At 39.9% G+C, this 22,773-nt stretch overlaps 1 protein-coding gene across 6 annotated transcripts in view; it reads left to right on the top strand.

Annotated features, from left to right (window-relative positions):
• LOC108246597 (FA complementation group A) overlaps nt 1-22,750 on the top strand; it is a 23,794-nt gene extending 1,044 nt beyond the window's left edge. The window contains exons 1-41 of one of the 6 annotated variants that reach the window (XM_037978343.1): nt 9-282; nt 1,197-1,296; nt 1,965-2,113; nt 3,006-3,101; nt 4,042-4,115; nt 4,200-4,309; nt 5,308-5,418; nt 5,527-5,590; nt 6,307-6,419; nt 6,863-6,939; nt 7,891-8,032; nt 8,213-8,346; nt 8,614-8,724; nt 9,567-9,662; nt 9,807-9,860; nt 10,119-10,207; nt 10,392-10,452; nt 10,555-10,604; nt 10,796-10,866; nt 11,572-11,670; nt 11,756-11,922; nt 12,020-12,090; nt 12,656-12,755; nt 12,851-13,038; nt 13,617-13,713; nt 14,433-14,618; nt 14,935-15,008; nt 15,437-15,565; nt 15,822-15,906; nt 16,691-16,866; nt 17,055-17,160; nt 17,255-17,314; nt 17,415-17,519; nt 18,195-18,310; nt 18,710-18,866; nt 19,022-19,084; nt 19,952-20,045; nt 20,155-20,230; nt 21,559-21,709; nt 21,790-21,888; nt 21,972-22,750. In XM_037978343.1, coding sequence (XP_037834271.1) covers nt 2,093-2,113; nt 3,006-3,101; nt 4,042-4,115; nt 4,200-4,309; nt 5,308-5,418; nt 5,527-5,590; nt 6,307-6,419; nt 6,863-6,939; nt 7,891-8,032; nt 8,213-8,346; nt 8,614-8,724; nt 9,567-9,662; nt 9,807-9,860; nt 10,119-10,207; nt 10,392-10,452; nt 10,555-10,604; nt 10,796-10,866; nt 11,572-11,670; nt 11,756-11,922; nt 12,020-12,090; nt 12,656-12,755; nt 12,851-13,038; nt 13,617-13,713; nt 14,433-14,618; nt 14,935-15,008; nt 15,437-15,565; nt 15,822-15,906; nt 16,691-16,866; nt 17,055-17,160; nt 17,255-17,314; nt 17,415-17,519; nt 18,195-18,310; nt 18,710-18,866; nt 19,022-19,084; nt 19,952-20,045; nt 20,155-20,230; nt 21,559-21,709; nt 21,790-21,888; nt 21,972-22,070 — 3,972 coding nt within the window. In that variant the 5' untranslated portion in view covers nt 9-282; nt 1,197-1,296; nt 1,965-2,092 and the 3' untranslated portion in view covers nt 22,071-22,750. Of the gene's footprint in view, nt 1-8; nt 283-1,196; nt 1,297-1,964; nt 2,114-3,005; nt 3,102-4,041; nt 4,116-4,199; nt 4,310-5,307; nt 5,419-5,526; nt 5,591-6,306; nt 6,420-6,862; nt 6,940-7,890; nt 8,033-8,212; nt 8,347-8,613; nt 8,725-9,566; nt 9,663-9,806; nt 9,861-10,118; nt 10,208-10,391; nt 10,453-10,554; nt 10,605-10,795; nt 10,867-11,571; nt 11,671-11,755; nt 11,923-12,019; nt 12,091-12,655; nt 12,756-12,850; nt 13,039-13,616; nt 13,714-14,432; nt 14,619-14,934; nt 15,009-15,436; nt 15,566-15,821; nt 15,907-16,690; nt 16,867-17,054; nt 17,161-17,254; nt 17,315-17,414; nt 17,520-18,194; nt 18,311-18,709; nt 18,867-19,021; nt 19,085-19,951; nt 20,046-20,154; nt 20,231-21,558; nt 21,710-21,789; nt 21,889-21,971 lie in introns of those variants that run through there. The other 5 variants (XM_037978340.1, XM_037978341.1, XM_037978342.1 and 2 more) reach the window with 5 other exon arrangements.
• The last annotated feature ends 23 nt before the right edge of the window (nt 22,751-22,773 follow it).

Genomic DNA, 22,773 nt, shown 5'->3' with positions numbered 1-22,773 from the left:
GATGTTAACGCAGCTGATGTTTCTAAATAAGAATGTGTGAATGAACCTTGTTCAGTCTGTTTCCAGTCTTTATTGAAGTTGCCTGCAATTACTTTTTAAATCCAGCAGATGTCGCCATTGAGTGATACAGCAACACAGTTTCAACACAGTGTCGACACAGTTTGGGAAATGTGCCATACACCCAATGAGGCTTCATCTGCCCATCCCTAGTGATGGGAGACACTATTGTCCTTCACGGCCATCATGGAAAGGATTCAGCAGTTACTGTGGTAGATTTAACAGGTGATTTTGTCCTCCCAGAGGACCAAACAGGGTGCTGCTCAGCAAAATATCTCCTGAATGTAACATCTTTGCAGGTGACACTAAACTGTGCGACCCAGTTTTGTGTTTGGTTGATCACCGAGGAGGAAAGAACGAACGAAGAAGAGTGGCTGTTAAGTTTTAATGAAACCAAATGTAAAGTGTTGCATGTTGTTATGATTATTATATGAAAGGGACAGTTTGAAAGACAGAGAGTGAAGACAGAGATTGGAGTGTGTTATTAGCTGACAGATTATCAGTCTTTACTTGTACAGCCAAGTTAAGCTCAAATGATCTTTAGACCTGTATCGACAGAAAGTCCTGTTTTAATATTGTCTAAAAGTTATCCTGGACCTCATGTTGAATATCCTGTACAAGTCTGGTCACCTTATTTGGAGAGAATATATATTTCTGCTAAGAGACACAGATAAATTTGTTCTCTAACAGAAAGTCTTTCGAGAAGGTTCAAAGATGAGGAATAAAGCTAGTACCTGAAATACAGCACAAGTCATGTGAGAAAAGGTTAAAAGATCTATGGTTAACAAAATTAGAAAATGGAAGAATTAGAGAATTAAGTATGATACTAAATCAAAGGTATGTTGGACTCAGAGGACATTAAATGCCAAAAACGATTGATTCAGTAACAAAGTCGTTTAAAACAGTCTTCCTAAATGTATTCTTTTATTTAATGTAAACACTTTTAAGACTAACTATGATGTTTATTTCAGTACTGTTCGTTTTATTTGATGTTTTCCTTATATTTTTTAGTTGTATTTTCATGTGTGCTTATTAAATACTCTGTATATTTTCTGCACCCTAATGAATGATTATGATGTTTAAAGTTTTACAAACATGTTCCTGATGTCGTGACTGTTTTTTTTTTTCCTCGTTTTTAGCAGAACACAGATCAGTGCAACACGTTTTGCCGTCAGACTGGAGAACAGAAACGAGCCGCGTCCAGAGATATCCCCCCTGTCGTTGCTGCATCGCTGCTGGGTGAGCGTTTGGTACAAACCCTCAGAAAAATGCAACTCGTGTGTTTAAAAATCCAGCTGAAAGTGACAAACAGGAACCAGTTGTTTTAAGAGATTTGCTCTAAAGTTGCAGTTTGAAAAATCTTTTGAAAGGCATCAGTTTTTTCCTAAATTACCAGAATCTGCTGTTTAATTAGAACACCTTAATTTATTTAATAAGGTTGTTTTTAGTCTTTTAATGTAATTCAGTTTGAATAATTCTTTTTTTAAATTTTTTTCAGATCGTTGTCCAGTTGTTTGGCTCTTTATGACGCTGTTAAAATGTTTTTGTCTTTTAGCAGAAACGTATCTTACAGAAAGTAAACTTGTTTTGCTAATTCTAGTGACTGAAACTTGAAGAGAAACGAGCAGAACCAGCTGCTAAATTAAGACAGTTTGGATATTTATAGACTTCAGGGAACAAGTTATAGTTTGGTGAATTTGTCTTGAGACATTTGAATAATCAGACCTGACATAAAAACAATTGTTCTTTTGATATTCTTAGTGTTTCTCTTGAGTTTCTAAATTAGCTGCTGAATTTATCCACCTAGCCTTTTTATGACACAAAGGGGGCTTTTAAATTCAGATTTTTATGTGAAAAATAAACTTGTCTTTGACATAAATTCAATTTGTTGCATCTTCTGTGGACAGGAAGTGAGCTGAGGCGCCAGGCTGCTCAGCTGGGAGTCCCTGTCACGGCGCTGTCTGTGAAGACGATTCTGGAAAGACTGAATGAAATCACAGATGAAAACCAGGAGGAGAAGGACGAGGGGAGAGAGATGCTTACATCCTCTCAGAGAGTGAGTATACTGAATATCAGAGGACGTTCTCTGACAAACCTCAGTGTGAAGATTTAATGAAAAAAGATAAGGCCTTTTTTATCAGCCGCATTTAATTTAACAGCTGTTTTCTTGTATATTTATCACTGAGGAACAGAAACAAAAGTATAAACAACATTTTTTTGGTTGTCAGTGTTATTATTTGTACTGACAAGCCAGTGTATCTCTTGTGCCGGTCCCAAGCCCAGGTAAATGGTGAGAGTTGTGTCAGGAAGGGCATCCAGCGTAAAACACATCCACCAAACCGACCGGCCGAGGCCCGGGTTAACAACGACCGCCACCGGTGCTGTTGACAAACAGGATGCTGCTGTTAGTCGAAGACCACGAGGAGGGAAACGTGACACAGAGGACAGAGCGAGATGGAGGAGGATGACTCGCTGTGGTGACCTCTGTAAAGGGAACAGCCGAAAGAAGAAGAAGAAGAAGAAGTTTTGTAGTGACTTTGAAAATCCATAACTGTGTTTATGAATTGGAGCCTCTGCAGTATTTCCCCCCACCTGAAGTCCACGGTTAGAGTTCAGTGCACAGAGCAGAACTCTTACAGCCGAGCTGCAGGACAAATAACAGCAAACTAAACGTAAACTGAACTTTTTCAGTTTGCTTTGAATTTCCTGAAGACGAGTCACGGTGAGTTGACTCTTTCTGGTTAACCTCCATGACACAACAAACAGTTCTGCGTGTTGATAACGGCTGCTTCGTCACGTTTGTGCTGCAGATCTGACAGCAGATTGTCTTCACAATCGTTGCCCAACTTTAATGAGTCCACAGATTACCACAGGGTCAGTTTGAAGGGAGGATGTCGAATCAAAAAAAAAAACCTCTGCCCTAAAAGTCTTGTTCTGGTCTTTTTCAGGCCCAGTTGTGCGTTCTGTTGGAGTCCAGCAGAGAGCTGCTGTCTCAGGGAGTCCTCTGCCCCAAACTGCTCTGGCAGGAGCTCAGGAGAGATCAGGTGTGTGCACACGAGGACAAAAACATCTTTTCTTATTGATATATCATTCTCCACAACTGTATTTAGTGGAGCTCCACATTAAAGGCGTCAGCTGATTAGGAACGCCTCCCTGGTGCCTCCTTCTGGAGGTTTTCTGGGCTGGTCTTGTCAGGTGGAGACCCCGGGGCCGACTCAGAACTCACTGGAGAAGGTTTGTGTTTTCTCTGGGATTGTCCCCAAAGGAGGAGCTGGAGAAAGGAGGCCGTCCGGGTTTCCCTCCTGAAGCCACAGACAACGGATGGATGGACAATCTGAGACAAAAAAAACTTTATTTATTTGGGGAAAAAAGAAAGAGAGGCAACTGGTGAAAAGGGAGGGTTTATTTTTAAAGTCTTTCACATTTATCGACCACTTATAGAGCTTTTGAGATTATAATATTAGCTGAAAAAGTAAAATAAGAATATATTTCAAATATTTTTCCAGCTTGAGAAATAAAATGACTTAGCAACAATGTTGGTGTCTGATTTGATGGCTCTCACTTACATACAGTCTTTATTAACCTCAGAAGTTTTCTTTCTCACTGGAACAATAACTTTACTCCCCATCCTGTAACAGGAGGCCCTTTCTGTTTTCAAAATAAAAGTCTGCAACATTTGTACTAAAAATAGAGTTGGTCATAAATCCTGTGTGCTCTAAAAATTACAAAAAGTATGAAGTTAAAGTCATTAAAGGTTGGTTCACTGTGTGTTTTTATCTTATGCTATTTTCTTTTAATTTTCTTCAAAATATTCCAATGACTGCTGTGTTTTACAAACGTATATTTACATTTTACAGCAAAAAAAAGCATTATAAATCAATAAAAATAGCCGTTGACACATTGGACACTAAGATGTTGTGGCTGAATTGCAGTAAAATAATAAAATAACCTAAAATAAGGTTGATGATGTTATTTTTTTTTCAGAAGCTTCCTAAACTGGAGGTGATGCATTATCTTCACTTCTACAACATCCTCTCTCTGAAGTACGTCGTAGAAAAGTAAGGTGTATTCTGTTTTTATCTGTGATATTTGTTATTTAAATATCTGCTGTGGGTGAGTTCCTCCGTCCTGTTGCTTCTCAGGGATGAAGGTGTGCGATCGTGGTTGGTGCCACGGTTAAAGGCTCTGTGTGGATGGACGCCTCCGCCGGGACAAGAAGAGACCAAACAGGTTCAGCAGAAAGTGTTGTCAGGTAAGGATGCGTTTCTGTCACAACTTTATACATAAATAAACCCAATAAATACTTTCTGTTGCTTTTCTTTTACGTCATTGGTTTGTCAGGACATAAATGGCCTTCAGGGCTGCTTGTTAAGTATATTTTAACAATTATTTATTTTTATTATAATTTATCTGTCCATTCAAAGGTCAAGAATGATCAGTTTGTTTTCACAATAACTATTCTGTTTATTGTTACCTGCTTCAAAAAATTAATTCCTGCTAAATAATTTTGCTACCAATTAATACAGCTGTAAAACAAATACGTTTTTTTTTTTTTATGATTAGGCATCAGTTTGAAGTTTTTCTCCTTTAAAGCTGTCTTTAGTCTGCAGTAGACGTCCACTTCATTTTTAAATAATTTCTCCCAAGCCCATAATTCCTCTTCGTGTGTATTTAGTCTCTAGTTTTGGTTCAGACCTCCTGCGGATTAATTTTGTCTGTCCTGTTTCTGATCGTACTCTACAGATCTCCTGATCAAGATGCTTTTGTCCTCAAGTCGTTCAAATATAAAGATTGGTCGAATCTCAATCCGATACTTGCGTTAAAATCAACGCCATCGTGTGTTTGGTACATCAGTAGCTCTACATTACTTTAAAGAAAACCTCTGTTTCATCTCGTTCCTCAAGTTGAAGCTGGCTGACTTTTTTATTTAAGCTCTGTGTGGTTATGTTGTGTTCAGAGATCAGGACTATGGCTCCATCAGCGCCTAAAGGGAAAGAAAATGTATTTTCTCCACCACAGCGACGGGTTGGTCATCCAGTGAGAGTCATCCGTTCTCCAATCCTTTTTGCCTTTTGAAATATAAACAATATTAATGAATTTTACTCACCTCTTTAGGAAACCTGCAGCTGACGCAGACGGAGAGACAACAAAGAAAGTTCTTAGTTCTAGATCACAAAGGCCTCCATATAACGGCGGTGCAATCGGATTCTTGGAGGATCCCTGTCGTAAACGCCTCCTCTTGTTTTCCAGCTGTGATTGGCGTTGTGGTGAAAACGGGGTTCGAGCAGAGCCGAGGTCCAGCAGCTGCAGACAGGAGGATCTCCATGCTCTGCTGCTCAGTGCTGAACGACATGCTGGTCTGTGAGTTCACACACTCACACTGTGAGATTTATCCAAGCACTTTGACTCAGCTCTAAAAGTTGCTCTCTGTGGTTTTAAAATGTGATTTATTTTCATTTTTGTTTTCAGGGCTTCTGGACGCTGCAGACAAATGTCTCACGGTTCAGTCTTGTGAAGGAGGAGCTCAGCTGTGGTTCAGTTTCTTGTTTCTTATTTTTTCAGTTCATGTAGAGCAGGGGTGTCCAACCCTGGTCCTGGAGGGCCACCATCCTGCAGGTTTTACTTGTTTCTCTGCTCCAACACACCTGGTTTGAATCAATGGGTGATTAACAGGCTTCTGCAGAACATGAAGAGGTGATTTAACCTCTGAATCAGGTGTTGGAGCAGGGAAACAAGAAAAACATGCAGGATGGTGGCCCTGAGGACCAGGATTGGAGACCCCTGATGTAGAGGATTATTTAAAGGTTCAAAATACTATCTGTAGCTATGGTTTTTAACACTGACAGCGATCTTTGCTGCACTGGTGTAAGATGAGATGGTAAAACAGTTTGTTACCTATGAACACTTGTATTCAGCAGGACTTCAGCAGATCAGATATTCTTTCTGCGTGACACACAAACACAAACGGTGCACCTGGCTCCAGTGATCAAACCTTGTTTATTAAATCAGTCTTCATGCTTTACATTCTGAGTCACTGCCATGTGTGCAACACTGAGCTGTTAATTTAAGCAGGAAGATCGACTTCGACGCCTTTCAGTCTGTCGTTTTAAACCCAAAAGCTGTCTGGAAAATGCATCTTCTTCAGATAATATAAGATCCTTTTGTTGTGTTCCTGATTCTGACTTTTGACCGATCCCTCAGCGTTAAAAACATCTGTTTCCTTGTTCTCCTGGTTTGTGTTTGTTACAGGATTCAGACCTTTGATTCTTCTCTTTACGGGGTTTCAGTGTCACCCGAAGCCCTTCAGCGTTTTTTCATTCACTCGCTCACACAGACTCTCACCTACAACCCTCAACTAACAGGTAAAAAAAAACAGCCATTATTTTTTAAATCGATGCTCTCAATCATTATAATACTAAAAATGAACTTTAATCTTAGCTTTTATGACTTTAAAAGTTGTCGGTAAGTTTATTTGAAGACTTTTTAAGTTTAATCTTGTGGAAAACAACCAGAATTTAAACATTTATCTGCAGTTTTCGAATATCTAACAGAACTACAGGGGAGAAAAAAATATCTGAACATTTTCTGCCATTGCTTTTTTACGTCTTCAAGGATTATGTAAAGTAAAAAAACTGAGGCGGAGGCAGTTAATTACTGATTTAGGTAAACTGTAGACATGTTTTTATCAATATTATGAGTGAGAATGGCTCTTAACCTTGTGAGATCATTAAAACAGGTTTAATTTAAATTTAATCTGGTATCACAGTCTTCGTTGTGGTGGAATAATCTCACTCTTTGTCCTCAGTGTCAGACGCCATCACCTTACAGAATGAATGGACGTTTGCAAAAGCCAGCCTCTTGTTGACTTCACTTTTCCGGAAGGTAAATTTGATTTGCTTAATCTTTGTAACCGAGTTTGTTCCTTCAAACATTATCAAAGTTGCCATCAATCAATCAATCAATCAATCATCTGTATTCGGCTCACGGACGGAAACCCAGACCTCCTTCTCCTCAGCGACTCTCCAGCTCCTCCTGGAGGATCTCAGAGAGGAAACAGAATCCCTGCAGGGAGTTCTGGGTCTGCCCTGATCTCCTCCCAGTGGTACATGCCCGAAAAACCTCCAAAGGGAGGCGTCCTAATCAGATAACCCACCTCAGATGACTCCTTTCGATGAGGAGGAGCAGCGGCTCTACTCCGAGCTCCCCCGGAGGACGGAGCTCCTCACCTTGTCTCTAATGCTGAGCCCCGCCGCCCTACAGAGGGAGATCATTTCAGCCGCTTGAATCCAGGATCTCGTTCTTTCGGTTATGATCCAAACCTCCACCTAAACGGTAAATCGAGAGTTTTGATTGACCGAAGGGACGCCCTCGTTACTGCAGACGAGTCCCCGATCCATTGATCCGTCTCTCACTCCATCCTATCATCGCTCAGGAACAAGTTACAAATTACTGTCTCCTGAAATGTCCAGATTTAAACACCCGTCTCTGCTTTGGAATCCACATCAAACAGGATTTTTAATCCATTTAATCCCTAATTTGTAGCTGTTGTTCGTGGGAACCCATGGCTGCGACTTCATCCTTTCATTATAAAATGATATTTAACAGCGTTTGAGCTGCTTCTGCATCCCCTCTTTTTCATATTTAACGATTCTTGTTCAAACAAATGTTAACCAAAATTTACTTTTTTTAATCTCAATGAAAACTTGGCTCATTTCAAGCTTGTATTTTATTTGATTGATAATGAAACGGTCTGCAGTGGTTGTTTTTGTTGTGCCTGGTTGGATACATTCTCGACTGTAACAGGTCTCTGCTGTTCCTGTGTTTCTGTAAAAGCTGGCCGTGGTCTTCAGCGTGGAGCAGCTGCTGCGTCACTTACAGCAGGTTTTAGAAACCCACGAAGTCAACTGGAAGCACGTCCTGTGCTTCGTCTCCACTCTGCTGGTTTATCACCCGTCTGCCCAGTCCAGCCTCAGGGGTAAACACACGGGAACGTTTAGTTTTCATTGCTGCATGTATGACTGAATAAAACTACACGGTTGTGAGTATTTTCTGCTGAGCTGTAAAGTGTTTTCATAGAAGAAAATATATAGAAAGCAGCTGTCATTTAGACAAAATAAGAGAGTGAAATGTTGTCCACTGTGTTTGTTCCTCTCAGAGTTGTTATCCAGGCTGCTGAGCTCCGCGTTCGAAGGTTATGACCTCGAGAACCTGATCACCGCCTTCCTGTTGGCTCGGCAGGGAGCGCTGGAGGGTCCCGCCATCTTCCCCTCCTACAGCGACTGGTTCAAGGTTTCACACCAGCTTTTACTGATACTACCCCCTCTTTTTAAACCGATAACTAAATGTTTTAAATATACAGGGAGCTGTAAAGTCATATCATATTAGCTATTTGTTTACATAAATGAAAACATTGGTTCAAATGTGCAAAAAGTGCTTTTAGCTTCTAAATTTGTGGGATTCTTTTCTGTTCTCATAGTTGGAGATTAAATATTTCAAGTTTAGGTTTATTGTTTTTTGTCATCAAGTTTATTTAAATGTATATTTTCGTCCCTTTAGATGTCTTTTGGCGGCGGCAGTAGCCAACAGGCGAACAGCAAGAAATCTCTGGTGTTCCTGCTGAAGTTTCTCTCCGACCTGGTTCCTTTTGATCCTCCGCAGTACCTCAAGGTTTGTTTCTGGCTCTCTGACTCTATTTGAATCATTTATGAGTGTAGCTGAATAAAAAAAAACATGCAGGAACATGCAATATTTACATAAGTAGTTTTTTTTTTATTTAAAAATTTGGTTCAGCCGTTTCTGTGTTGCTTCTTGTCAAAGTTTCAAACAGATTTTCTATTAATTTAACTTTTTAAGGTGAAAATTTGGTTAAATAAATACTGTTTCTCCTAGGATTTAAATGGATTTATGATTCTGCAGCTTGTTTAATGCATTCAAACATTTATTTGTCCGGCGTATATGCTTTTAGAACTTCTTTATTTGTCAGAAAATGTAACTGCATATCAGCTTAGTTATCATTTTTAAATATAACTTATTAGTTTTAGTCTCATTTTACTCTTTAACCCTTTTAGCACCATAATAATAATAATGGTCTTTCTTATCTAATTTTGTCAATAATTGTGTCAAAAAATGCCCTATGTGTAAATTCACATGAGCTGCAGTGTCACCGGTGATCCCCGTGGTTTTAAAAGGATTAAAACATGATTTTTTTATTGAATTTTTTTATTTTCACAAGGCCAATATGGATGATACAAAAAAGTGTCAACCTTTGCTTCTTATACAGATCTCCGGTTTGGCATTTATTAGCTTTTAAACGTATAAACAAGTAGTTTTCAACGCAGACGCTTTTAATAAAGACCAGTCCGGTGTAAGAGAAACTGATAAATCTGTGTGTTTCTGACTTTAACTATATATAAAATTCACCCAATGTGTTGTCTAGAAGATGTTATTTTCAGTTGAATGGAAGACGTAACTCTGAAGAATGGCCCAGACTTTTATTTTTTGTGTTTTAGGTTCATATCCTGCACCCTCCGTACGTTCCTGCAAAACACCGCAGCCTCCTCATGGAGTACGTCTCTCTGGCTAAAACCAGACTGGCTGACCTGAAGGTAAAAAGACAAAATAAATGTCTGAAATGACCCAATGCAGCTTGTTTACTTTTTATGTTTTTATGTAAAAAACAACTACATGATTCGATTGCATCTTAACCTGATAGTTTTTAATAAATCGTGTGTGTGTGTGTGTGTACGCAGGAGTCGGTGGAGGAGATGGGTTTATATGAGGATGTTTCCGGCGCGTCGGTGCAGGTAACAGTGACACTCAGTGTTGTTTTCAGCTGCAAGCGTTTGATTCGTGTTCAACCAACGTTATGGTAACATTTGAAGATGATGAAAAGGTTTGACTAATGTTGCGTTTATTTTTACAAAGAAATATAAGAAAGGAAACCACGCTGCAGAGGGAAAATCCCAGCAGAGATTCGTGCTGTTTGCATAAGTTGGATGATTCTTTATTTTTGGACCAGGTATGTTTATTTTAACCCATTTGCACGGATTGTGTCGCTGCAGCCTCGGTGCCAGGCTGCACAGGACGTGGAGAAGACTGTGTCTCTGTTTGAGAGCACCGGCAGGATCTCTGCAGCCGTCATGGAGGCCAGGTAACACGTCAGGCTGTCGGCTCACCTGCAGCACATTCATGGGGTGGATCTACAGAGAAACCCTCCACAGAAATACAGTACAATGTTTTAATGACACAAGAAGAAGAAGGCACAAAATAACCTTCTGTAGAATCACATCAGAGTGTTTGAATCCAGATTTAAACTCGTGTTGTTGCCTTCACAGTGTTTTCCGGAGGCCGTATTTTTTGACTCGATTTCTTCCCGCTCTGTTGAAGCCGAGACTGGTGAGCAGCTCGAGTTCTCCGTTCGCTCGTTTTCAGACACGAAGCAGTTTTTTTTGTTCGGATCACTCGAAGAAACGTTTCCCTTCACGTCTGTTTTTACAGCTTCCGGTGAAGCCTGATGCTCGGATGGGTTTCATAGAAGCTCTGAAAAAGTGAGTCATGATCAGAAACATAAACGTGTCGTCACGTCTTCCCACAGGAGTTTCTGTTATTGTAAATCTTAGAAATTAGGATTTTACTATTATATTCATGAATCTGGATTATATGATGAGTAACCAGTACTCATCTGTAATTATTTTGTGTAGTTTAAATATGACGGCATGTTTGTTTTTTTTGTATGCAGAGCAGATAAGATCCCCTCTGCACAGTTTTCATCGTATGTGGAGTCCTGCCAGAAACAAAGGCAGCAAAACGGTGGGTATTCTTTAACACATTAATCCAACATAAAGCTTGCTTAATTAATTATAATATAATCTACAGTTAATTGTAATTAAATTAAAATGGGTCAAACTAAAAGTACAACTAAAGAATAGAAGATAAAAATAAAAAAACAAGCCAATTGGACTTCTATTCTTTAGTTGAAGATGTTTTGCTTTGCTTTATTAATCATAATTTACACCTTCATGCATGTGACCAGAACATCTTTTATGAGTCAGACAGACAAAGACCCTAATGGCCCTCAGGTGGGAGGAGAGCAAGATTAATCTGCATGTGATTTTAGCCGAATAAACAGAGCATCTTATGCAGTTTTCCTTTCTTTGTTTAAAGTTTCGTCACATTTTGTGATCTGACAGATTATGACACAAACAAAAGGTTTAGATGCTGTTTAAAAGATAAGATATAATATATATATATGCTGAAATTTATAATATAATAATAATATATGTATTAGTTTTTAATTAGATGTTAGTTACATATTTAAAAATCTTAAAAATAGAGGAAACTAAAACTTCTTGGTTTATTTTCGCTGCTGTAATTTGCTGAGCTGTTTTCCAGTTATATTATTTAATCTTTGAGTTGTGTTTTCAGTCCTCCTCTCTTATTTTCGTACCTGTTTCACACCTACAGCTCATACATCGGCCTACAGTTAAAACCAGATTATTATGGTGTTGTTTTCAGAGAGCGTGGAGCGCCCGGACAGCAGCGATGATCCTCTGGACGTCCTGAAGGTCCAGCTGCAGGAGTTCACGCAGCTGCTTGTTGCTGGAGGCGATGGAGGTGGGCGGATTTCAGATGTAGCTTAATTTTTCTGTCATCTTGGGGGTTTTATGCAAACATAAAAGCTGTTATGACATGTTGACAGTGTTTCTGTACGTGTCGTGCCGGTCGTTCTCAGAGATTTCAGCCCACATGTCCAGGATCTCACACACTCTGAGCGTCGTCTTCCCTGGTTGTCCCGACGAGCCGATTGGACAAACGGTCGTCACGCTTTGCACAGAGTCTCCCGAGTTGCCCGAGCTTCATGTAAAAGTATGTCTTCTCTGTGTTTGTTACTTTCTTTGAATCAAAGTTTGTGCTGCGTTCAAAGCCTGTCGGTATTTCGTTCATCTGTCTGCCGTAATTTCAGGTCGTCAACATGATCCTGCAGAATTTCTGTCAGTGCCAGTTAAACGCTTCCCGTGCAAATCCTCCTAATAAGTGAGTGGGATTTCTTTGTTTTAATGAGAGTCACACAAATATACGACAAAGGAACATTTTAATTATTGATAAGCATCACGCTGGAGAGAAAAATCAGACAGTTATGATGTGAGTTTTAGCAGCGATACTTTTTCTTTTTTCCAACTTTTACTCAACAAATTAGGAAATAAATCTGTTTATTTTTAGTGGCAGTTATTTATACTGACACATTAGATGTTTTTATCCCATAAAACATTTATTTCTCTTCACACAACAGTCCTAAACACCAAAATGGCGACGCCGTCATGGTCGTGTATGGCAAAGAAAACTAAAATATCACTTTTATCTCTTTGCTTAGACAAAAATATATACTTTATTACACTTTTTTGATGCAGTATGCTTTTCATAACCAGAATATTTAATTGTTAATTGAAGTAATTTTGTGTCTATTAGGGATAAAAAGAAAAAGAGAGCAGCTAAATTAACAGACTTTTGTCGTTCACGTAATGATTTATTTTTTTAACCAGAAGAGCTTCAGATTAATTTTACTTACAGTTAAAGAATTGACTAATTGTTGATTCTTCAGACAAGGTTTCTGGGCGTCCAGGTTTGTCAGAGCGCTGCTCGTGAACACGCAGCTCCTCTCCGGCGTGCTGCACAGACTGTGGGATCTGTTTCATAACCAGGTGCGTGAATCCACCTTCAGGCTCACCTGTAAATCCGCCTGTCCTCTTTAGTTATTCCTACTCATGAACTTTTCACACACCTCTTCGATCCAAAGGGGCCGTCACTGACCGCCGCACACGTGCTCGGTTTGGCGGTGTTTGTGGTCCACCTTCACGCCGCCTTGGCGCACGGCACTTTGGTTCGGCTGGTGCCGCCCGTTTGTCCTCAGCCGGTGCCTTTTGCAGACGCTCTCAGCTCAGCGCTGTTGTGTAACACGCGCACGAACATGCAGTTCTCTGTAAGGTAAGGTAACACAGGAAATATTCAAATCTGTTTGCAATTAGGAGATAAGATGGAAAATAACGGTTTGTGCAAAACTGCAGCGAAAACAGCTGAGTGGAGCAAATTAAAGACAAAGTGGATTACGTTTTGATTTTCTGATATTAAAGAGGAAAGCATATTCAAAGTATGCAGATATTAAAAGCCATTTGAGTCAAGATTAAGACACCAAGGGGAAACATTGAGCCACTGAGGCATGAATTAGACTGTGGGGGCCTTTAAAACTACAGTTAAGATGTGTTTCCTTCAGAATCTGCGTGACTTTTTAATGGTTTGTGCTCCAGTATTCTGTGTGACAATGACAATGAAAACTTAAAAGTCAGTTATTATATCTGTTATTAGGGCCACTGAGCACTCAGCAGATCAGTGAGGTGTTAAAGTGTTTGTACTTCTGGAGGTTTGTCTAAAACAAAGCAGTCAATTTTTAGGAGTTTCTATATTTCAGTGTGGTTCAAATTGATGTTTTCACCCAAACACCTTGTTTAAATTTGCACGTTGTCCTTGTTATTCCATGATTGGTGCTTTCCATTTGTCTTGTCCAGGTTGTGTGTGGCAGCCGTGTGTTACGGGATTTGTAAAGGAGACTCAGTATCTGAACAGCAACTGCAGGAATTCATCCCCGCCAGTCTTTATAAAAAGGTATCTGTTTCTATTGCTGTCGGTCACAAAAGTTATGATTTTCTTTATGTTCTCTTTTGTCTGCCATGTTCCAGCTGTGTCTATATATATATATATATATATATATATATATATATATATATATATATATCCTGTTTTTATTTTTGTGTCACACAAAGAAGGATAACAACATTTTGTCCTTCCTTAATTTTCAAGTTTTATTGTTTCCGAACAAAATAATTTATATTCTTTTACACCAGTCAGTTACATTTGTGTCATTCATTACATCTGTACAGACATAATTCATATTTATTGCATTCTTATCAAATCCTGTCATTAATATTAATTAATTTTAGATCTGCATGATTGTCTTAACTGTTTATTACCCATATAAAATAAATAAAATGTCATAATTCTGCATTGTTTTCAGATGTTTGATAGAATAAACAGGCCGATTGACTGAGTTGGTTAAAAAACAGGATGTATTTGATTTAAAGAGAAGTAGAACAAAAATAAAATGATTGATCAAAACCTGTTTGTTGCTGTTTTGGCCTGGTTGAGCAACATCCCCTGGCTTTTATTGGACGAGCTCATTTTTCCATTTATTTTGACCTTCAAAGAGACATCCCATTAAATCAGTAAACATACTTCTTTTATTATTTCACGGTGACGTGCATAAAACATCTGCCATGATTCATTTTTAGGTCGCCTAAAACGTAACGTTTTGTCCTTTTTTTCAGCTTCTTTATCTCATTCCGAGACTGCTGCCTGAAGCCAGACGGACTTGTGTCGGGGAGCAGCAGGAGGAGAGCTCGGTCGACCTGTGGAGCAGCGTCACGGACGGTGGCAACACTTGGAGGGAGGCCGCCCTGCACCTGTGGAGACACTCCGCCTTCCTACAGCTCCAGCGGCGCTCTCAGTATCGGGTACGGCGGATAGAATTAACGGTTATTGTTCCCACTGGTGTGCTAAGTTTGTGTGCAGCCAACAAACTTGTTTGCTGATTTTGCATTCAGCTGGATCTCACACACACACACACACACACACACACACACACACACATCAGATAAAGCCAAACTGTTAAGTGTGATTTTTAACGTACAATATTGTTTGGATTTGGGATTATTTGGCTTTAAAAACACGAACACACCTATTTTTATTTAGGCTGCTCTAGTTGTTTTTTTTTTAATTGTGCTGATGATTTAAATAATCGTCTACCTTTGTTGTTGTTTTTTTGTCAAGCTGTGTTTCTCAGAATGGCTGAAAAATGAGCTCGGAGTCCAAAGAAGTGAGGACGCTCTGTCTGACGCACAACGGTGAGGCCAGAAACAACAGCTGGGATCTGTGTCCTAAAACTGCTTTATCAATGATAAGATGACTAAATCTATAAACTGTTGGGTTCCCACAGGGTTATAAAAAATTACAGCACGGTGATTTTTGGCAACAGGATGTTTTTTGATCAATTCAGACACAAATTGTGTTTTTAATGTACACATTTGTCTTCTCATATGACACACAAACAATTACTGATAACACCTGTATGAGGTTATTGTTGTTTAAAGGATGTTATGGATAAACTGTACAATCAGAAAGTTTGATTTCTTTTTTTAATCAGTCATCCTCTTTGTGTAACATTCATCTTTCAGGAAATAGTTATTCATACATGCTGTAAAACACATGGCTTGTAGCTTTGTATTTGCAAACAAAAAACCCTTTTCTTATAGTGTGTTTTTCCTGTGTTCAGTCAGGAGTATCAGCAGTGGGCCTGTTTGGAGCTTTACTTTACTCGTCCTGAGGAGGAGGGAGGCTGTGAAGGAGACGTGAAGAAACTCTGCTCTCATCTGCTCAACGCCGTCATGGATCAGCAGCTAAGGTGCCGTCAGAACATGTAACACAGCAAAGCTGTCTGCTGGAGATTTGGCCACAACTTTGTCTCATTTAGACATAAATTGGAATAATACAGCAGATGTTTTACAACAAATGTGATTCCTAGTTTAAATATTTCAAATGTAATGCAAAAAAATTAATTTAAAAAATCACCCATTCATAGTCATAAAAGAAATGACTCCTTCAGTGTTGGTTTAAACTGGTCAGGAAGGCTTGAATCTGTTTTGTTTTGATGTCAACAGTGACCCGAGCCTGGAAAAAACAAGTTTTCAGGAAGGAGGATCGGGAACAGGAAGCTGTTTGCCAGACATTCTGTCCAGATTACAGGTGTGCACACCTTTTCTTTCTGTTCTGTATGCACCGGGTACATTTAGGATCACTCAGAGAGGGAGGAAAGTTCAGTATTATTTGACTACAGAGCGTGCTGCGATCTGTTGGACTGGAGGAAAACAGTCAGGTTTTTTATCTGGTTGTTAGGTTGGTGATTCTGGGAAGAAGGGTCGGTTTGTATCAACATTGGTGGATTCATGAGGCTGCAGATATCCCTAAAACAGATTTGATCTGCGGGCAATAAAACTTGAAGGATTTCCTGCTAATGTCATGGCGTTAAATACCACGTGACACCTTCAGGGATATTAGGTCGCAGTGAAATGAACCCAGAATGCAGACTCATATATGAGAAGAAGATGACCAGGTTTTAAAGACGGGCTGAGGAGGAAGTGGACACAGGTGAACTGATTAGGAACAAGGAACAGGTGTGGGTGGTTGAGGTAGACTGACATGGAAACTACTGAGGCACAGGGAGCAGACCACACGGCAGGGAACGGACAAAACACACAAATCACAAGACCCAAAACAAAGCCACAGGAACACAGGAGAAAACAAAATCCAATACACAAGAATCCATACGAAAGCAAACACAGGATAAACCAGGAAAAGGCAGAACCACAGAAACAACAAACCCAAATCCTGACAAGGGGTATAAAAGAATCAGCTGCATATTAATCAGTTTGATGAATGTGTTTCTGTAGAAATGTAGAAATGTACCAAAACAGAATCACATGAAAAACACTCGTCTTTGTGTGTGTGTGTGTGTGTGTTTGTTGTGTAGGAGCTTGTTTATGAAATGGAAGTAACCGGCCTCTCAGGAAGCTGTGGACACCAATCTGATCTGTGTGACTTCCTGTTTGAGGCGGTGTCTCAGAGGTGCTCCCCCGCCGTGACCTCGACTTCTCTCAGCGTCAGCAACGAGCTCAGCTTCCAGCGCACGCTGTGCACGTGGAACAGGTACGATACACACGCAGAAATATCACATTTATGCAGATCAGGACTACAAGGGGGCGTGGGAGACTGTTTTATTTAAAAGCTGGTAAAAAAAGACAACAAAGGAAACAATCCTTCCCTACAGAAACTTATCTAACCACCAACAGTTCATGTAAAAAACCTCTAAAACTCTTTTTTTGTGTGTGTCACAGAGTGCTGCTGGCCCTCCCAGCAGTGTTGTTCATTAAAACGAAAACTGAAGGAGGGAGGACGACTTTGGACTGCAGCAAGCTGATAGAACATGTCAACCAGCATCAGGTAAGCCGGTGGATCGAGTGTCGCTCAGCAGAGATCAGTTGTTAACGAGAAATTAACTTCATATTTTTAAATTCTTCCTTCTGTTCGACATCAGAGGAAAGTGTGTTTTCCAGCCGGCGTGCTGCCCTGCCGCCTAACAGGCCACTTTCTGAAAGTGAGTCTGTCGCTTAAAAAGGGTTTTTTAGAGTCTAAATGTTTCCTACGGGAGCCCACAGAGCTCTCGTCTGAATCTGTCCACTGTATTTGCTGTGTAGGGGCTGTTATGTGCCAGTGTTCGGTGCAGACGTCCAGCAGAAGAAGTCAACAAAGCCTGGTCTCAGATGGGCGTCCGATGTCCCCTGCTGGTGGTCTCTGCAGCGGTACAGTCTGCTCTCTTCTTTTAAATGTCACTTAAAAGCTTTAACGCAAGAACTGGGGAGTAGGGTTATGTATCCTTTTTGTTACCACTGGTTCGTGTATTTTTCACATTAGTGAAGTCTCTATAAAGTGATACAGAAAAGAACTTCATTACGTCATTTTGCATCATATTCTCTTGGAAATAATTTAAAATTTACAGTCAAATTTGCTCTAAAAGCCTCTGGGATGTCTGATGATTCTTAGAAATTATTTTAAATTTGTGACTAATAAGGAAATGTTTTTTTTCTGGTAATAATAAAATGGCTCAAAATTACAACATACATAAGACTCCTAGAAACAACTTTGTGCGTTAAAAGTTTGTGAAGTTTCCTCTTTAGGATTTATTTTTCTGTTAAGAGTTCAGAGCACTGCTACAGTCCAACTGATTATACATGTTTAAAAGATTATAATGTTTCAATAATAATTAAATATGAGAAACAAAGAGATTTCCAACGTGTGTTCTCCGTTACAAAGTTGATTTTTAAAAAGCATCAATCGTTTTTAACAAATGCAGATGCAGTTACTCATTCAGAAAATGACTCCAGTGAGCGGTTCCCATTAAAAGATGTACAAATTGTGATATTAGAGCGTAACGAAGCTCTGATGAAGGTGGTGTTAAACGGGGTTTTTGTGTTCAGTGCTGGTGGCAGCAGCTGTCGTCGGTGTTGTTCTCTCTGTGGGGTCGTCTGCGTGACGGGGAGCCTCCTTCAGAGCAGCTGCAGCTCCTCACAGACTGTCGACTCTGGGCCTGCAGGTAAAAACACCCACACCTAATGTTAACAAACCTAAACTGATTTAGGGGATGTTACTGTTTGTCCTTTTTTAAAGAGCAGTTTTCTGCTGGTAAACGTTGAATCCTTCCATTCAGGCATTCATGTTGCGACACTTAACTAAACAGCAGCATGGTTCCACAATAACAGCTTCGCCACGCCGCTAAACCTTCTAAGAAATGGTGTAAGGAACATGACAAAGAGGCAGAGAACCAGCCTGTAAACCTCCCAGATCAGAACCAGATCAAACATTCACATGAGGTGCCAGAAACGGTTCTGTCCCAAAGGTTTCCCGTCCACACTCCGGTGCTGGAGCTGATCAGTGGGTTTCTTTTTATTCCAAATCCCTATATTTAAATGGATTGTGTGTTTTTGGTCTGCAGTCTGCAGGAAGGTCAGGAGATCCAGATGCCCTCAGCTGCAGCCCTCCAGCTGGCAGCCAGCCTTCACCGCGCCTGGCAAGGCTGCGAAGGAAACAACCCGAGCTTCGCCGCTGCGCTGAGTTCACTCCGACCAGAGAGAGACGCAAAACACAAGCAGGTTAACGTGCACGCCTAGTGAATACAGAAAGATTTCACCAGCATTGCAAAATAATAATAATGAGCTTCTATGTTAGTGTTTAGCTCCACTCTTCATCAGTGCTTCTGCTCTAAAGATATATATCCACTCATTTTACCTCCTTCTTCTTCCTACAGGTGCTTGTTTTTCTGCTCTTCCTGTGCATGAAAGACTACCTGTCAGCCCTCATGTACCCTCAGGTAACCAGCCTCAAGCGAATCACATCCAGACACGCAAAAAAGCACGGATCTGTCCTTAACTTGAGCGACTAATATTACTAAATCCTTGTTTAGGAAAACAGCCCCGTTCAGGAGGCAGCAAAACTTTAAACTTCTTTATTTATTCTGTGCAGTAATAGGAAGGCAGAGATGTAGAAAATAATTTACTTCCACATGTGCAACAAAACAACATCTTCAGAGAGTCTTCTTGTTCTAATATTTAAAGCTCGGTTGATATTTTCTGTATAGAAGAGAGGTGTTAGTTTTACTTTTTGGCAAAGAAATAAATAAGCAGATTTCCCAAAACTTTAAACTAAGAACTTATTTCACAATAAACTGATACAGGAAGCCTTTATTGCACTACAGTGCATATAAAAAAAGTGTATAAAATCCTAAAAAGTTGCTAAAGACTGTTTATGACTATAATTGTTGAAACTCTGTCATTAAAAAGCTCTCAAGCATCAGCTGTTTTTACAGAGTTTGCAGCACTTTTAGAGCAATAATAATAAAATGACTGCAGCTGTCGAGCTTCGTTTTCTTTGTCATTAAAGTTCAGATTTTTAGAAGAGCTTCGGCGCTTTTTAAATAAGGAAACCAGTAAATGTTTCTTTAATTTATGTGTCCGCCTGATTAAAGTCGTCAGGGAGAAACAGGGAAACACTCCAGAAGCTGCGGGAACCTAACATCTGCGGTGAAATGTGGACGGTTGTGCGTTTTGCTCGAGAGCACTTCAGCCATGACCGGCAGCAGATCGGGACTCTGCGGATCGTTTACGGCATCTTGTTTGATGATGATCACACTGGTTGCGTTGTGAGAAACACTCCTTTTTGTTGCTGTTTGTTCCTGTAGGAGAAGAGTTTGGAGAAAGCCGGATGTTTCTGCATGGAGCTCCTGACCATGTTGGTGAACTCTGCTGATTGGCTGCTCATCTTCCAATCAAACGGTGCAGCGCTTGCTCAGCTGGTCCAAAAACTGTTGGAATAAATCTGGCTTCGTGGATTCTGCAGTTTTTTTGACACAGGCTGCTTTTTCTTTCCCCCCACCAACTCTAGAACAAAGTCTGTATCAGTCAGTGAGCCTGGTGGCGTCGGAGGAGTGCGCTCGACTGATGCCCTGGGCTTTCTGCAGGTGAGAGTTTCCACAAGTAGTTTAACCGTCTGTAACTTGTTTTAAAGTTAATAAATCAAAACAATGTAAAAAATATTTCACTTTCAAATGCCTGGGTCTTATTTGACACGTCAGTTTTACAGAACAGATTCAAACACATTTAAAAAAACACTGTAATCTTTTCAGAAAGGATTCATTAACAAAAATGTCAATATTTATATTTTATTGCTCACAGATAAGTTTAATTATTCTACAAATACTGAGACTTAAGAATATCTTTTCTCTTTCCAGTCTAATGACTTTAAAAGCTCAACCACCACACCTACAATCAGCTCTGTGTAGTTATGTCACCTATTTCATTTTCTACAACAGAGTTTTGTGAGATTTTCTAGATTTACAAGCTTTAAATTTGAAAATTATGGAGGCCAAATTTCCAAATATTTTGCTTAAAAGGAGCCAGATTTTAATGCAATCTTTTAAAATCACCTTCAGTAGTTCTCCAGGCTTTAAAAAGGTCTTTGTCTCACATATTTTTAGCCCAGTTTTTGTAGTTTTGTTAAGCTTCTTTATGCCGACTTGTAGTTTAAGCATAAAATTGTCAGTTTTTTGAAAAAGCAACTAAATAAATGTTTGTATTTTATGACAGACTGCTAGTAAACTACCTAAAGACCCAAATAATATATATTTTTTTTTGCACTTGAATGACTTATACTTCAGATCTATTTGGCTTAAAATTATAAAACATTCCTTTAAAAATGGGCCTGCAGATAAGTCAGAAAGCAAAAATAATAGATCTTAAAGCCAGCGTACAAAGAAAAACTAACATCACAAAACCTCCAAGAGTTGATGCTCATGACCACTTTATGAAAATACAAGAAACTTTGGCTTCTTTGAAGAAAAACATAAAACAGGCCGCTCAAGACTCCTGTGTATAACTAACATTTGGGGGGAAAATTAAAAACATGCCAGTTTTTTTCCAGCTACAGTCTAAAACCAAGTTCCCACTGTGCGATTTTAGACTAAATTTTGGGTCGTAAGCTTAAATCACTGACAGCCGATTCAGCACTCTCACGACCAAAGACAATAAATATCGAGTTTTCTGGGAAACTGCTGCCTCCTTTTTCCACATCATCCTTCCTCTACATTTATTGTCGGAATCACACCAACATCAGGGGCTCAATTTCCTTTTTCTATTAGACTGAAACCTGTTGGATCTTTGTCACTTGATTCTTTTTCTGCAGTAAAAATTCATACAGTTCAGCATCCAGTAAATCTCGCATCATGCAGCGGTATGACGGGTTTCTGTGGAGATTGAGAGAATCTGAAGCTCTTCTTTGACGTGTTTTCAGCTTGCTGCTGCAGCAAAGAGCCGAGCTGCTTCAGAGGGCGGTTTGCTGCCCTGGGTTCCTCCACACGGCCGTCACCTGCTACGTTTCTGTGCTGCAGCTCTTCCTGGAGGGAGACGCACCTCCACCGACCACGGAGCGCTCTGAGAAGCAGGTGACGCTGTGTGCCGTTTTGTGTCTGTTCAAACAAATCGACAGAAACTTTAACTCTGAAGGTGTTTTCTGTGTTGTCAGCCGGAGCCCTCCCACATCCTGAGCCACATGAAGCGGCTTCTTTTAAATTTGATCTCCAAAGCATCCCCGACTGCACTGTCCTCCCACCAGCTCAGACAGGTAATCGTCTCATATCACGTCCCTTCACCCTGTGTGCACACCTCGCTTACCTTCATCCCTCCTTCCTCTGTTTGTCGATCCAGCTGGAGTCTCGGTGCGTGGACCTGGACCCAGAGCTGGCTGCAGCTCTCTCCGTTCACCTCGACCCTCACGGTCTCAGTCCTGAGATGGACTTTCTCTGACTAACGGACTGAAACACCTGTTCTAATGTCACATATCCAACAGAAACATGACGAGAAATATCTCCAAGCTATATCCTGTCAGACACTTTTTTTCATTTTGTGACGTGAGAAAGTTTTACATTTTATTTAAAGGTAGGTTTTTACAGAATACACACTTTTTACACATGTACATCAAAAGCCCTTCCATTGCTACGTTACAGAGTAATAACTTAATAAAAACAGCAGCTACATCAAACTAATGCATCATCCTGAAGATCCGTTATCACTTCTGTATGTATCACATGAGTATAAGTGCTTCAACATGTCTGAGGCAACGAGAATATGAACTTAACTTAAGTTACGGCTGAATTCAGGTGAGTTAGGATGTTTCTGTAATTCTGCTTTTATAGATTAAAGTACAACCCTGACAGCTCATCAGTGACCATTTCATTTAAAACAGAAAGTCTTTAAAATACGACAAAGTGATTTTCTTTTGTCTGGCTTGAAGTCCATAACATCAAAATTAATTTTAATTGGTACAAGTTCATTTTATTTCATCAAATCCTTAATCTCAATTTGGAATTATACATTCTTGTTTGAAAAGCTGCAGTCTGAAATTAGTTAAACTTTTTTTTTGCCTGAATAAACCAACAAATAAACTAATTGTACTTCAGCAGCTAAGACTGCAGTCAGAGAGGTGATTCAGGAGCCAAAAACCTTCTTC

The sequence above is a fragment of the Kryptolebias marmoratus genome, linkage group LG11, assembly GCF_001649575.2.
Source record: "Kryptolebias marmoratus isolate JLee-2015 linkage group LG11, ASM164957v2, whole genome shotgun sequence".
NCBI classification, from domain to species: domain Eukaryota; kingdom Metazoa; phylum Chordata; class Actinopteri; order Cyprinodontiformes; family Rivulidae; genus Kryptolebias; species Kryptolebias marmoratus.
Note: the sequence above shows the minus strand (reverse complement) of the source record. Positions and strands in the feature narration are given on the sequence as shown.